Source organism: Carassius auratus, chromosome 23 (assembly GCF_003368295.1).
Source record: "Carassius auratus strain Wakin chromosome 23, ASM336829v1, whole genome shotgun sequence".
Lineage (NCBI taxonomy): Eukaryota > Metazoa > Chordata > Actinopteri > Cypriniformes > Cyprinidae > Carassius > Carassius auratus.
The window spans coordinates 4,494,829-4,510,826 of NC_039265.1; the positions used below are offsets into that span (position 1 = coordinate 4,494,829).

At 36.8% G+C, this 15,998-nt stretch overlaps 1 protein-coding gene across 3 annotated transcripts; it reads left to right on the plus strand.

Moving 5' to 3' along the window:
- The first annotated feature begins 1,296 nt into the window (after positions 1 to 1,296).
- On the plus strand, positions 1,297 to 11,570 carry spo11 (SPO11 initiator of meiotic double stranded breaks). 3 transcript variants are annotated; one of them, XR_003275336.1, is made up of 13 exons: positions 1,297 to 1,533; positions 1,618 to 1,731; positions 3,068 to 3,156; positions 4,482 to 4,548; positions 5,051 to 5,159; positions 5,274 to 5,360; positions 5,644 to 5,680; positions 6,394 to 6,503; positions 6,574 to 6,673; positions 7,854 to 7,891; positions 8,774 to 8,884; positions 10,958 to 11,069; positions 11,151 to 11,570. XR_003275336.1 is itself a non-coding variant. In XM_026199323.1 (13 exons), the coding sequence occupies exons 1-13, from the start codon at positions 1,442 to 1,444 to the stop codon at positions 11,268 to 11,270; spliced, it is 1,152 nt and encodes a 383-aa protein (XP_026055108.1). In that variant the 5' UTR covers positions 1,297 to 1,441; the 3' UTR covers positions 11,271 to 11,570. The 3 variants fall into 3 exon arrangements, 2 of the variants coding, with proteins under 2 accessions (XP_026055108.1, XP_026055109.1); XM_026199323.1 differs by having other exon boundaries at positions 8,774 to 8,850; XM_026199324.1 differs by lacking the exons at positions 10,958 to 11,069; positions 11,151 to 11,570 and adding an exon at positions 9,647 to 10,939 and having other exon boundaries at positions 8,774 to 8,850.
- The last annotated feature ends 4,428 nt before the right edge of the window (positions 11,571 to 15,998 follow it).

Consider the following 15,998-nt stretch of genomic DNA (forward strand, 5'->3'; position numbering starts at 1 on the left):
CGTGATGTTGACTATAACCTCAGCCCAGAGGAAGAGGGATAAGCTTTCTCTTTGAATCCTTTCACAGTCTATTAGAGCCGGCTGTGAGGTGTTTCTGTGTTGGTTTTGGAGAGATAGCAATTATCTGTAGATTATACTCAAGTGTTACGGAAACTGCTTGTCAGTGTCACTCAAGAGAAGAGGAGAAGATGCCCAGATGCTCAGCGAGGAGCCGTAAGGAGGTTTTCAGGTCAGGTCAGGGGCAAAGACCTCTGTCTCCTTTAGTCTCACAGATTTTCACACAATGTCAACAAGATCGGATTCCTATCTTGGCATAATAATAACATAAAATTATTCTTCTAATTTCAAAATAGCTTCATGCATTGCTCAGTAACAACAAAACACGAAATAAGAGTTGTATTCAAGTAATTGTTTTTTTATGTCTATTATGATACTACTGTATGTAATAAAAGACCACTTAAGTGTACTTAAAGTACATTTAAGTACATTTTAAATCTTTTTTTTTCTTGTATTACTACACTTATGTGATGATGTGTTGAACACATGTGAAGTACTTATAGTGTGCTGTTAAATATTACCTTTAAAGTAAATGTATTTTAAATGTACTAAATGTATAAATTGTTATTACACGGCACACAAGTTCCGACAGAAGTAACAAACAGTTTTACCTTAACATAAATGCCTGTCAGTACATTCAGCAGTACACTTAAACCCTAACTAAAGACAATAGAAATAATTATAGAATTACATATACTGTAGCTACTGTAGCTAATTGAGTCCAGAGGCAAATTGCATAGTCCACCATATTAAGACTGTGGTTATCATCGTTACTTTTCATGGTTCAATGGTAGCTATGTTTGATGGTAAGTTTAAATCAAGTTAGATAAAAAAAAAAAAAAAAAAGTAATCCAAGTAAGGTTAGTAGTCAGAATACATTACCTCTCTCCAATTCGCTACCAACTGATGTGCTGCTTGCTTGGCTGAGCTGTTCAATAGTTACTTCTTTTTGTGTGGTTAATAAGAAAAATGCATGACTTTTTTAACTTATTTTTTTATCATTTGAGTCTCTTTTCACACGCTGATAAAAGTTGCCAAACACTTTTTAAAAAGATCTAAATTTGTCGCAAGGTGCTTTTTGGGAAAAATAATAAAGTTGCCAAATATATTAAAAATAAATTAATAAATTAATAATAATAATAATAATAAAAAACCTTGCTTGGCATCATTCCGTTTCACTTAACGTTAGATGATTCGAATCGCGCGCGGCAGTTATTATCTGAGCATCACAATCCGATGATTAGCATCATCACTTCTGAGGCTAACGCGCTAACTTGCTGCTAACCGCTAAACTGTTTTCAGCTTAGAAACAAACAACAGCTACAACTACAGCGAGACAAAACATCAGCAGCCATCTCGAATACTGTTCTAATTCTTCATTTAAATGGCTTGCCAGTTTATTGAGGTAGATAAGTTAAGAGACACTCTGCGCGAGAGTCTGGGAAAGGATGACAAACGCCAGGAGGACATCAGCAGGTGACAGCAGCAGAAATAGCAGGTTTAATCGTCTCTGGTCTGTTTGGTCGGTATAATTGTGTACGAACTCTCCCCCATCCACAGACCGGATGTTTTGACGCGCATTGAGAGCGTCATCCAGACGATAGTCATCAGTGTGTCTGAAGGAGAAGCTCCTGTGCTGAGAGTGATGAATAGATCCAGCTGGGACAATGTCAGGTGTGTGTGTGTGTGTGTGTGTGTGTGTGTATGTATTTATAAAGCCTCATTAAAACATTAAAACATGCATCTATCTTTCTATCTATCTATCATTATATTATCTATCTATCATTATATTATCTATCTATCATTATATTGTTTATCTATCTATCTATCTATCTATCTATCTATCTAAATAGAAAATCCCATTAGTTAAATAAAAATAAAGTTTGCTTAATTTTCAATTATTAAAGATAAATAATAAATTAAATTTATGTTTTATGCCTTCATTTGATAACCGGAATTTCTGAAAGGGAAAACGAGAAAATCATAATACTACTTTAAGAAAGCAACAAAAAAATGTTTTAATTTAAAAGCATTTTAATCAATTAAGTTGTTTATACATTAAAATAATTAGACATGCTAAAACAGAATTTGGTAACAATAAAACAATATACACAATGTAGTAAGAAAAAATAAAACATTTTATAGGACCCTAAACTTATTTTTTGTTAAATGTTTAAAAAATCTATCTATCTATCTATCTATCTATCTATCTATCTATCTATCTATCTATCTATCTATCTATCTATCTATCTATCGTTCTGTCTGTCTGTCTGTCTGTCTGTCTGTCTGTTGTCTGTCTGTCTATCGTTCTGTCTATCTGTCTGTCTATCTATCTATCTATCTGACTGGAGTACTTTGTCTGAACTTTTATCCTCTCTAATGAAATAACTTCCTGGCTCTAAATAGGTGTTATTTCATAAGAGGATTAACCCTGCGCCCCCAATCCCCCCCCCCCCCCCCCCCCCTGGACATAGACAGACTTTAAATCCTGAAGAGGTTTTCACTGTGCACGCTGTGTAATAGCTTTTGTGCAGAACAAAGAAAACTGTCCGGTCAGATCTACATCAGCCCTCCCTAAGGCTTAAGGCAGGTTTCCTCTGAGGCCAGGGATTTTGCCTTATTGCTGTTATAAAGGTGTCCTTTGGGTTAGCAAAATGACTGATAGTTTTAATAGCAGAAAAGAGAATGAAACACTCATTTAAGTGAATTATTTCATCACGCGTAACAATAAAACCTCACAGGAATTTTTCCTAGAGCAGCATTTTGTTATGATCATCATAAGATTTATTTTATGAGACATCGAGATGTTTTCCCCAAAACATTTCACCTGTACACCCAAACATGAAGTAACTCCTGAAGTCATCTTCATCTGTCATCTTTATTTGTGCACATTTCAGAGCATGCTATGACTTCAGTGATCTTAGCCAACAAAAACAAGTTTTCAGAAAATAAATAAGGAAATGGAAATAATAAATGATAAGAGAAAGACTGATGTTGCTATTACTTTCAGATTTCACGAGTCTGTTGGTTTAGTTCAGAAGACAGATGTCCCTGTGAGGACTCTCCGATGTGACTGCCCTTCATCAGCCACCAGATTTGGTAAGATCGCTCTGGATTACTTGCTTTTACATATTCATATTTACAGATCATTTAAAAGTAGTCACATTAGGGATGCAATGATACCACTTTTCCAGTACTCACTCGATACCTATACTGATATAATGTTTCTCTTATTTCATGGATTTTACCCTTTTTTTACCTGGTATCGGGGCATTTTTAACAAGTATGAATACGAGTATGAAATGAGTACAGGAGCTCAGTATCGGGCCCGATACCAATACTGGTTCCATAAATCACATACCACGCAAATCAAATAAATCAAATAAATATGGATATATTCAAACTTTTATTTGTAACTGTAAAGTAATCTCACCGGTGAACAAGACTATAGAACAAAAAATCCCATATACTTGCATTTAAACATGGACCAAATCCGATATAGAGACCAAAACACAATGTAAGTAAGAAATCTGTAAAAAAAAAAAAAAAAAAAAAAAAAATTACGAAGTACTTGACATTATCTGTTAATTCAAAAAAGGTAAAACAACTGTGAACACTCAATACAAAAATATCTTCTTGTTAACGCAGTACACTTGTTTTTGTGGACTTTTCTTGGAGTGTATCATAGAGGCTGTTTTGATTGGGCCTAACCACTCACAACATACTACATAGCAACATCCCGAAAACCACTAAGAACATCTTGAGCCTGATTCAGACGGTAATTGTTTCTCATGTGGATGTCTGTAAAAATAAATGTACATGGCACCGCAGTGAAAAAAAACTCATGAATTGGGATGGCGATTTATTCACAGTGGAGAAGCATGTTCTGTGATCCGAGCATCTACGAACTCATGAACGCGCTGCTGCTTACATGGCTAGTCACATGATTTTCTGCAGTAATTAAATGAATTGTATCTACCAAATTTATTTTCTTATGATTGTGTAAAATGTATGAAAAATCACTTATTATGATGTGAAACGTAGAGTGTTCAGCCGTGGTCAAAAATAATTTAAACACTCGATTTTTAATTGATTTATTTTTGTAAAGATATGGTTTCTGACGGCAATTAAATTACTACATGACCCTGGTGTCTGTAATTCAGCCAGGGATTTTTCTGCGTGTCGTGAGTGAAAAACACAGACATTCTGGATTCGGGCAGCAATGAAATCGCAGACTACCCTCTTTAAATGGTGAAAATAACTTGCGTGCCCACGAGAAATAATTAGCGTCCGAATAGGGCTTAAGAAACCATACAGCAGCCCTCTGGCAACCTTGCGCACATAGCATTGTGAAGGTAATGACATATTCTAGTTGAGCTAACATTGTCAGTTATGACCGTATCTGATATGTTTCTGTTTCACAGCCCTAACTTTGAAGCTCTTGTCTGTGATTTACAAACTTGTACAGAGTGACTCCTATGCTACTAAAAGGTAAGTGATATTCAATGCAAACATTATGTTGAAATTTGGGCAACGTTTGTATTTATTACGTTTTTATTAACTGTTAACCATCAATGGTTCACTTTATATGGTTTGTGTCGAGACAAATACATTTTTTAAAGTACAAAAAATATGTGCTCGATATTTACTTGCATAAAAAAAATAAAAACGTTTTAGATGGAGCTCAGCTCGTCGTACTGCAGGACTTCTTAGAACTATTTCATGTCAACTACCCAAGATCTGTATTTTGGCAAGTTTTCCTCCAGTGCCTTTTAGTTATTGCCTGTTTCGTGTCTAAATATTTAACATTTTTGTCAGCTTTTGCGGAGCGTTTCATTGAAACCACCTGTGGATGTAAGTGATGATCTGATTATAAATCAGCAAACAGCATCATAAATCATCTGATATAGGGAGCAGGTGGAACCTTTGATTTTTATGACGTGATTTGTCAAGTGCACCTGTGCACTGAAATGTTTTCTTTTCTCTCCGTCAGGGACATATACTATAACGATCCACAGCTGTTTGGGTCCCAGACGACCTTGGATTCCATCCTGGATGACATCTCGTGCATGCTCAAGGTTCCTCGCAGGAGTTTGCATGTGGTACGTGCATGCGTGTGAGATTTGAAGTTCTCAGACTTTTATGCACTGCTTTTTTTCATAAGCACTAAAGAGAATGTGTTCACAGTAAATCATTTCTTTTAATAATCCTCACAGTGTGCAACATCCAAAGGCTTCATCTCAGGTGATCTGTGCTATTTGGAGGAAGATGGCACAAAGGTGGACTGCAGTTCCAGCTCCACTGTGAGTCCAGATCGCCAGCCAACCTTTCTGTTAACTCACTTAATGCTCACTGTATGCCAGTGCATGATTTATATAATCCCCTTCTGCCCACGAGCATTCATCTATAATTCTACTAGCGATGTTTTTAAACTGTATCTGTCAAACATCAGCTTGCTGTTCCACCATTCTGAATCTACTCAGTCATTTTATTTCTTTGAAGTGAAGAGTTTGTTTTTCCATGCAAGACTATTTTTGCTGTGAAATATGAAATGTTTTTTATAATTCTGTTCTTGTTTCCCTTTAGGCGGTTCCGGTGTCTTCCAATGTTAATGGGATCAGAAGTATCCTTCCTGTTTACTTTAACCATGTCATTAAATGAATGCCACCCTACGCCCTTGTGGTCATCTATCTTTCGGTTTGTCTCTGAATCCCAGTGTGGACTGGTGTTTGGGCCAGTTGTGTTAGTTTTATTTATATGCTCTTACAGTATTTATTAATATTTTAAATTACATTTTCTTTTTTAATTGTCATTTTTTTCTTTCTAATTTTAGTACCTTTTATGTGCTTTTGTCATATAGGTTTAACTTTTACTTTTAGTTTTCATCTGATACTTATATTTGATTTGATTTCAGCTTTTTTTCAATTACTAAAAATAATTGTTAACTGTATTAGTCAACACTGGTTTGGACGGTAATTGTGTTACAGAGGGACCAGCACCCGAGACACCGCTTTAGAAATATTTTCTGACCATTGCCAAGGGCCTTACAGTTGTTCTGTGTGTTAATGTGTGGATTTTTGGCACAATAGAGGCCTGTATCAAAGAATATTTGAAATGATTCACATTAAAGTTACGTCACTGCTGCACAAAATGAATGGGAGCTTTTTAAAGGGATAGTTCACTGAAAAATGAAGTTGCAAACCTGTATGACTTTTTTTTTCTTCTTCCATGGAACAGATTGTAGACTTTAATACATACAAATATAAACATTTTAAAGACTGTATGATCATTGTGCTTTCTGCTGTATCATCGGTTACATTCCTCAGCAATGTGAAGACATTGTATCATCTGCGAAATTCATTCTGATAGTGGAGAAGGATGCGACTTTCCAGAGATTACTGGATGATGCCTTTTGCACCAGACTTTCTCCCTGCATCATCATAACTGTAAGCATCTTTGTTAGATCAGTGCTGTGTGTTTTCAAGGCCTGAATGTTTGTTCTTGTGTGTCTGTCAGGGTAAAGGTGTGCCTGATGTCAACAGCAGACTGATGGTGAGGAAACTGTGGGACACGCTTAACATCCCTGTCTTTGCTCTGGTGGATGCAGATCCGTACGGTACAAACACACACACGGGGTCTGAGATGATTGTTAAAGAAATCGTTCACCCAAAAATGAACATTTGCTGTAATTGTACTCAGCTTTAGGTCAGTCAAGATATAGATGAGTTTGTTTCTTCATCAGAACAGATTTGGAAAATTTAGCATTACATCATTTAATCTTTAATAGATCCTCTGCAGTGAATGGGTGCCGTCAGATTGAGAGTCCAAACATCACAATAATCCACAAGTAATCCACACCACTCCAGAACATCAGTTATTGGCCGGTGAAGTGAAAAGCTGCATGCTTGTAATAAATCAGTTATTATATAAGATGTTGTTTGTTGATTCATGCAAAAATATGAATCCTCTAACTATAATATTGCTTGTCTGAATCAGGAGAAACAATATGCACAGATCAAATGTCAGACAAATGTTTCAGATTTTGATATTAGAGGACAACAGCGGCTAGACTTTTTCACTGGAGGAAGCTAATATTTTGACCAGTTTGAAATTAAAAACCTCTTCACTTCACTAGATGTTTACTGATGGACTGGAGTGGTGTAGGTTACACTTGTGGATTATTGTGATGTTTTTATCAGCTGTTTGGACTCTCATTCTGACGGCACCCATTCACTGCAGAGGATCCATTGATGATCCAAGTGATTTAATACTACATTTCTCCAACAAACTCATCTACGCATGGCCTGAGGGTGATCACATTTTGAGCCAATTTTCATTTTTGAGGGAACTATTCCTTTAATTGTGCTTACTATGTCAAGCAAACCTCCTCTCAAGGTCTCAATGAAAAGTCTTGAATATTCAGTGTTCAGGTCACTTCACAAACATCATGTTCCCTGCAAAATGTAATTTATACTCAGTAAAGTCAATGAACTATGAACACACAAATGCACTTAATGCAAAAACAACAAGCATAGGTGCACTCAGAGCTGATGGTTTCTTTGAGAACAAGCAGACCTGCAGTGGTCTTCATTTGTGGCAGGTCCAGTACGGTTTAGCATGAGGAGCATTGAGGCCCCTGCTATTTCTGACACTGTCATTATCAATCACTCCAGCGCTCTCTGTGCATATGTAATGCTTGACTTTGTTCTAGGGTGAATTAAGCAGTCCCAAAGGATAATTGCAAGGGTATGTTGGTGGTGATTGCAGAATCAGTCTCTCTCTTTTTTTCCCCCCAGGCATTGAGATCATGTGCATCTACAAGTACGGCTCACGGGTAAGTCCTGTTTCTTGCTATTTCTGTGCAATTTCCAGTAAGGCTTTTGCATTGCGATGACGTGTAATTATTCTTCTCTCTTTGTGGCAAGACAAAAAAGAGGAGGCACTCATTCATGAACTTAAAATTTACCCTTAGGAAAAAGTAAAGCGTTTCTACATGTGTGTGACACATCTGCAGAATATGTGACTACAGTTTGGCTGTTTAAGCCGCTTTCATGTACAGAATATTCTACTGTAAAAATCATTTTCTTAATGAATATTTTAGGGATGTTCATGTAGAACATATGTTTTATAAGAAATTTTTCTAATGGGTGCAGGACACTATAGTTTATTTATGTAAGTTAGGATGGCAAAATAAAGAAACCTGTGACAAATTATACCCCAAAATTCTTCAAACAGTGATCTATCAGTAAAATTTGGAATAAAAAAATATTCAGACACTTTGACCTGACCATGTATTGCTTAAGTGTTTTTTAACTGCTTATAGTAACTTTTTACACTACAGACTGAACAAAATTATACATCCCTTGGTAATTAGTTGATCTAAATTGGTATTATCTAATTGTGTCCAGCTGAATAATTTTTGGTTGACTGTATTCCATTACATACCTTCCTATCAAAGTTATCTGATATTATCAAGATCAGTTCATTCTGACACAGTTTAACTCTGAGTTCTTGTCATATTTTATTACCATTTTCAAACTATAGCAAATTAACTGTGATATAATGTTGCAAGTGTCTGAATGCATTTTGGCTTGACTGTGATTTACTTAGAATTTTTCTGCAGAACTCAACTGCTTTAGTAAGTCATGTGAGCTCATTTAATGTCCAAAATGAAGTCTGTCCAGCTTTATGAACTCTAACTGTCATCTGTCCTCAGTCTCTGGCCTTCGAGGCCCACAGTCTGACTGTCCCCAGTGTGCTGTGGTTGGGCCTCCTGCCTTCAGACATCCAGAGGTTTGGGAACGTCAACTCATTACTCTGCTTTGTGGTTCGTGATTGAGGCTGGGCTCGCTCTGGTTTCCGTTTTCTGGGTTTTTTTGTTTTGGTTTTTGTTGCTGCTGCTGTTTGTTATTTCCTTCCTCTTGAAGGCTATTTTTAAGTGGATGTGTCAACTGTCATGGACCTCAGAAACCAGAAGCTCTTTTTAGAAATACACAGTAGAAAGAAGCCTTAGCTGCAGTTGTTGGCACCACGTACATGATATGTGCAACACTGGCCACTTTAAACGCTTACATCACTTTTGTGCTTTTAAAAGGGTTTTAGTGGCCACACTACCAAAAAATAATTATCCCAGTTTGCAGTTTTCCATCTTCCAATCGGGATTCAGCAGACTACCTCAATCTGGCATAGTTTACTGGATCTGTATATTCATCTGTACTTAAGTCAACTCTTTCAAATTCTGTCCACTTAATTTAGTATATGCCAAATTACCACTGCATCTGATGATTTTAATTGGATTAATGTCATCATTCAATAAAGAACTGCTGCCATGATCCATAGAAAATACACATTTTCAAGGCAAATTCTGTTTTCTGCCAGCACAACATTAATTTTGGTACTTGATGAATCTATATAATAAACCTCGTTTTCATTGGAAAGTGCAGTAAAAAGAACGGTTTAGAGTCTGGATTGTGAATAAGTTGCAATTTTTGTACTGAAATGTACAAATGGCCAGCTGTTTAGTGAATTTAGCATGCATTCAAATAAGCACTGGAAACATCCTCAGGTATTTTCGTTCTGATTCCAACAGCATCAGCACATTCATGCGGCCGGCTTCCTGCTCCACCTCATCCCAGAAACACAACTGGACCGAGATCCTGCACGTGTGCATGCGATCGCAGCACACTGATGTCATGTTTGAGAAAACCGCTTGAGAAGAAGCATCATTTGTAGATGAAATTACAAATGCATTGGACTTAATGGACTACGCAGTAGTTTTAATCTGCTACAGCAGAGTATGATAAATGATCAGACCTGCTCTTAGCACAATGCTAGTGTTAAGCGAGCACATTTTAATATATGTGCCTTCTGAAATGTGAAAATGTCAGCACATCAGAAGTTTCTCAGATGTGGGAATCAGCACATGGTGTCTCCGAGTTCACACGCCTTCCCAATTCTGATGTTTTGTTCAACATCTGCGACACTTTAGGATCGTGTCTGAGAGCCAGAAGGAATGATGACCACAAAAACTAATTTAGATTTGTCCTTTTCTTCATAAGAAGAATAGTGAAGCGTATCATTTTATAAAAACACGCATTATACTGTTAAAACATGCTTTATTTGAGGTGTTAAGCTGATGTCAAGTTAAACGTTTGACTTCAAAGTAAATTTTAAATAATTATGTTTTAATAATGTTTGGTTGTGCTTTAAAGAACTGCACTTGTTTTGATGTGTAAGTAAATCACACGTGAAGTACTTGATTATAGTTTCAAATGTAGTGCATTAAATACTACATTTAAAGTTAATATATTCTAAATTGCACCTTCATCATTACAAATGTGTAATTATATCTAAATACATGCACGTTTCAACAGAAGTGACATTCAAGTATATTTATCTTTACCATAAATGCTTGTCAGTACATTCAGCAGTACACTTATATTTCAAAGTCAATAGAATTATGAAATTGCATATTAAGATGCGAGAGTCCTACTTAAGTGGGTCAAAAGCATTCTAAAGTTCAACTAACTGCATTTAATTTCAATTTAAACTGTAATACATTTTCATTTAATTGCAGTTAAGTGTCTGAAAACGTTACAGTCAGTTCTGACTTAAAGGGATCGTTAATCCAAAAATTTTAATTCCGTCATAATTTACCCTCAAATTGTCCAGATGGTTTCTGGTGTATTTTATAGTATCAACTTAACACTTAACTTGTATTAAACCTAGAATGAACCCACATTAGTTCCAGTCACATGCTTATCTTTAGTAACTCTAGTACTATGTACATTGGGCAGAGAGTATACGTAGTCTTAAGTGTAAATTGCTTAGATCATGTATAATAGATTATTATCCGTGCATGAGTTCTCATGGTGTCTGGTTATGTATATGGCTGTCACAGGTACAGAGTCCCAGAGGAAACGCTTATTCCATTTTCTCAAGCAGATGAGAGCAAAATCAACAGCTTGAGGACCAGAGACTACATCAGCTGCCAACCTGCCTGGGAGAGAGAGGTGCCATCTCACTAGCTACAGAAGATAAGCCCAAAGATGTGTCCTCTTAGAATGTGATCCAAGAATGTGTGTGTTTCTCAGATAGAAACAATGCAGAGACTGAAGCAGAAAGCTGAGATCCAGTGCCTGGCATCCATCGCCCCACACTTCCTCACTCGAGTCTACCTGCCAAATAAACTGCGCTACGGAGGCTGGATATGAGCATCTGCTGCTCTCTGCTGGGTTGTTTATATCTGCATGTTCTTGAATACTGTGCAGATATTCCAGTGTGTTCTTACTGAATGTCTGTTGAGCTGTTATGTTAGATAAACTTCACCATAGACTGAGTTGTGAGTAAATCATTTGAGCCGTTATGATGAAACTGCTCTGGAATGTTACAGATTTGCTTTGGCTGTGAATATAATGCAATGGAATAACCTCAATAAATGAACTCTTCCCTTTCTTTGTCAAACTCCTTATGTAACAGACTAATTAATTTAAGTATTAAAGGATTAAACCATGCAATGGCTGGTGTGTGACATTTGTGCAAGACAGTATTTACTGATGGCATTTTTTTATTTTATAGTTTTTTTTATTCTTTTTTTATTGATATTTATTTATTTTCATACGATTTTGTTTTGCAGGTAAATAAATGAGTGTGTACGGTGTTTCAGGTGTTTAACAGTCCTGTCGTAATGACTCCTGTTTAGCGCCAGGGGGCGGGGTTTACTAAGTTTTGTTTAATTCAGAAAACATTTACGACCCCTTAGGTTTTGAGGTGGAAGCAAATAACAATGACAGTCCTCAGGATCATTCGTTATAAAGCTGCGTGCAGTAAAAAGGTGGACTGCAATACTTTTTGCAAAACTTTTCCAACTATTTACTAATTACATTATTTTTTTTCATGAATGCTTTATACTCTTTCGTCCTTTTTATTATTTATGCATGCTATTAGATTAATTTGATGACGTTGATGTCTCGTGTCCTCCAGATTACATTATGTGCCTGGCCTTATGTGGTCCTGAGCCAATGATCTGATGAATAAAGAAACTGACACTCTCCACAAAGAAGCTACAAAATCAAGCCTGCAAAAGTTTTTTTTTGTTTTAGTTTTTTTTGTTTTTTTAATCTCTCTCAGCAAAAGATCAGGTGCCTAACCTTCAGAAAGGCATGATTGTCTCACCAAAACAATTCAAGCTATTATATAAACGAGGACTCTGATTAAATAGATTTTTGGTATTTTCTTTCTCTAATATGTGGGTAGTGTTGTGTCACGCTGTCAGTCTCTAGGTGTTTCTCAATGTCAAGGAAGGATCCTCGGAAGCCAGTATTTCGAGGATGCTACGTCATCGACATCCATCGAGGACTGTTCCAATGTCGAGAATCCTCGGAATTTCAACCAAGGACTGAGTCCTTCGTTCGAAGAATATCCCACACACAGGAAAGGATGCATATGAGTATCCTTCGCGCTCTCAAATCAACCACAATCCTATTCGCGCAGCTTTGCTATCTAACGTCAGTTCAAAAATTACTAACGTTAACGTAGTCTGAGCGTTAGCTGTTTTTATTTACGTTACCAAACATTTGTTATAACTGTAGTAAATATAAGTAAAGTTTTACGTTTAAATGCCAGTACAAATTACTACCGTATTGATATTGCAAATTATACAAATACCAATGGTTAACTGAACCGGACCTGTCATTTAACAATTGGTTGCGTCATCGTCATTTATTTTATAAATAACTAGTTAAGTTGTCCAAAGTAATTTAATGAGACCATTCACAGCGTTATTCAAACTGACCTTTTCACTGACGTAATGACGCAATTACGTGCACTTGCTAGCCTGTTCCATTTACGTGTTATCCGTATGCTAAAGAGGAGTCTCACCTAGCCTCTGAAGGAAGTGACTGGAAGGATCAGTCCTACCAAAGAAGTATCCTTGACATTGAGAAACGCCTTCTGTTTCCCTGGGTGTCCACTAGTGAGCTCACTTCTCCTTAGGCACTTCACCATAGGCACTATAATTCCTCTAGTCTGGTCCTGTCTTCACAGTAATTGCACTCCAATTAATTGCACCAGGTGCAGGCAATCTATTGTCATTAGTCATTACTCTAAAAAAGTAATTAATTACTAGTTACTAATTACATCGTCAACCGATTACTGTACAAATTACTCTCTCCAAAAAGTAAATTCAGCCTCGACAAGTTGATGATACAAGGATAGACTTGAAATGGTTCTTTTAATTCTTTCAAGTAACTATAAATTATTCTGGTCACACTTTAGTTTAGAATCCAATTCTCAATAAATACTATCTATTAACCATGACTTTTGCCTCAAAATACTACAGCTTATAAATACTCAGTAAAGTAGTTAAGTTTCAGGATTTAGAATGAGGTCGTGTAGAATAAGACATTAATATGTGTATTAAATAATACATAATAAATAAACAGCCAACATCCCAGTAATATTCATGCTAATAACCAACAAGGTAATACTGAGAATTATTACCAGTATTCTTATTAACTCACCAAAGTATTTAAAGTGTGAAGTTTACATAAAAAGCAGGTATTTTAAGGTTGGATTTTAATTTTGATGTTAAATCCACTACAGTATTGTGTGTAAATCTCGACGGTTTGTATACAGTATTAAGTTCAATTACAGAAGAAGTAACTTTAATTAAATTACAGAAAAATAAGATCATTCCCTTACTTTACTTTTTCAGGGGAAATAATTACTTGGTAACTAATTACTATTTATGTGAGCCCATATAATAACGCTTCCTCCAGTGGAAGATTTTGCAGGTATAAAAATGGCTTGATGGATTGTTGTTGTTTTTTGTTTTCTTTTGTTTTTTTTTTTGAACATGCAGCTTTTCATTTTACAAGAAATTAACTGATGGACTGGAGTGGTGTGGTGTGGAGCTGTTTTTATCGGCTGTTTGGACTCTCATTCTGACGGCACCCATTCACTGCAGATTATCCATTGGTGAGTAAGTGATGTAATGCTATATTTTCAACAAGTTTTAATTTAAAAAAAAATGGGTGATAAGGTTGCAAATTTTACCTACATAAAACTGATTAATGGATATTTACTACCAAGAAAATATATAAATTTAGCTTTAAGAATGATACTTTTGATAAGATGGTGGAATGACTGAGTTTGACGAATACTGTACATCTGATCAGGGTTGAAGCAAAATATCCTGTGATAAAACAGTCAAGGTGTTGGACCTGAACAGTAGGTTTCCTGGGTAATAAATGATATGACCTTCTAAGTAATAAGTATTATGTAAATCTAATTACTAATTCTAATCTACATGCCAGAAGACTAGTAACAATTCAGCCAAGCCTCACGTGATTATTGTCCAGTACTAAACAAGACAACAATACTCTACAACCAGTGGAAGAATAAAATAATTTGATCTTTTGAGATGAGGGTTAAAGTCATTGGACAGAGACATTTGTCTGCAGACAAGGGGTCTTTCAGTCCCTTTCAGGTTTGAGCGGTGTGAACAACTGCAGGCTGGAGAGTGTGTGAGGTCTCCATCAGTGCTCAACACCAAAGCAAAGACGTGCCAATAAAGTCACTCCTCTCACTCTTCTCATGTTCTCAACAAATTTGCCAGCAGTCTTACTGTGTACTGGACGTATAAGCTCTAAAGTTGTTTATTGTGCTGTCCGTCTTCAAGAGCACTGAGGTCAAACTCAGCTGTAAGACACAGTTGCTGAGGCAGAAGCGAGGAGCTGAATGCAACACAATGCTCTGGAGCCTGTCTGCGCCTCGCTCTGACTTGCACCATTGTTGCTGTGGCGTGTTAGACTGATAGATGTCTTGGACACTGGCATTTGACATTGTGGGTGAAGTTTATCCTGATACATAGAGGGGAAGATATGTAAATACACATATTTACCCAGAAGATTATTTCACCCAAATGTATTTAGCATTGTATTTTCTTTCTGTCAGAACAGACATGAAACCATCTCACAACCCACCAGCTGAGAAAACGTCTTCCTGATATGAGTGTTTGCATATATACAGATACTGAATGCAACAATGTGACTGGTTAAAACGACCAACTGAAAAATGATGCTTCTTTCCTTCCCGCAACTATCTTTAAACCTTTGTTCCCTTTTCTTTGATCGCCCTCCCCTTCAGACTTGTAGGCTGCAGGCGTTAGAAACGTTTCCCTCACTAGCCTTCAGACCAGAGCTGTTGTTCCTGTGTTTCCTGTGAGCAGCGATTCGGAGGTGTTAATGTTCACATAAGACTGCACTGTTAATTTAAATGACAGTATGTGAGTGACTGAGAGGCTGGTGTTGAGTTCTGTGATAGTGAACCCTTGATCAAGGATAAGAAACTGTCACCTAGCAGACAAAGAAACCATGCATATGTCCCTGTACCTGTATGTACCTTCCAAAATCTACATTCATAAATCAGCTGTAATAATTGGGTGTGGCAGGTTTTCATCTCCTGCTTCTCCTGCGTTCACTTGCTGCTGGCAGGTCACTTCCTGTGTTCATTTGTGGCTGGAAGGCCACCTGCTGGCACAGACAGATCCCGCGTGACCTGAGCCGCTACCTTACAGATCCCCGCTGCTGCCACCAGCCAGGCCAAGGCTGTGTGTCAAATCTGCTATTGTACTGAGATTAGTGACACACCTATCATAGCCTGATTAACAGGCAAGCCTTTGGCCATTTTCAGATTATCTGCATCGACCGATAAATGTACCAAAATACCTAAAATCCTGGTCAGTAGTTCCCCCTAAAGATATTTAGTCCTAGAAAATGACATGTCAGACATGTATGGCACACTGTTAGACCTTACCGGGTTTTTTTACAGCAAAACACTGGCTATTTTACAGTTATTTACCCTAGAAAATACAGCAAGGGTTAACAGTGCAGCCATAAATGTAAAAGTGAAAAGTGACTTGACATTCAGCCAAGTATGGT

Coding starts and splice junctions, on each gene's coding strand:
- spo11 (XM_026199323.1), top strand. CDS start 1,442: ATGGCTTGCCAGTTTATTGAGGTAGATAAGTTAAGAGACACTCTGCGC. Junction 5,160..5,273: donor CTCGCAGGAGTTTGCATGTG/GTACGTGCATGC, acceptor TAATCCTCACAG/TGTGCAACATCCAAAGGCTT. Junction 11,070..11,150: donor AACCTGCCTGGGAGAGAGAG/GTGCCATCTCAC, acceptor TGTGTTTCTCAG/ATAGAAACAATGCAGAGACT.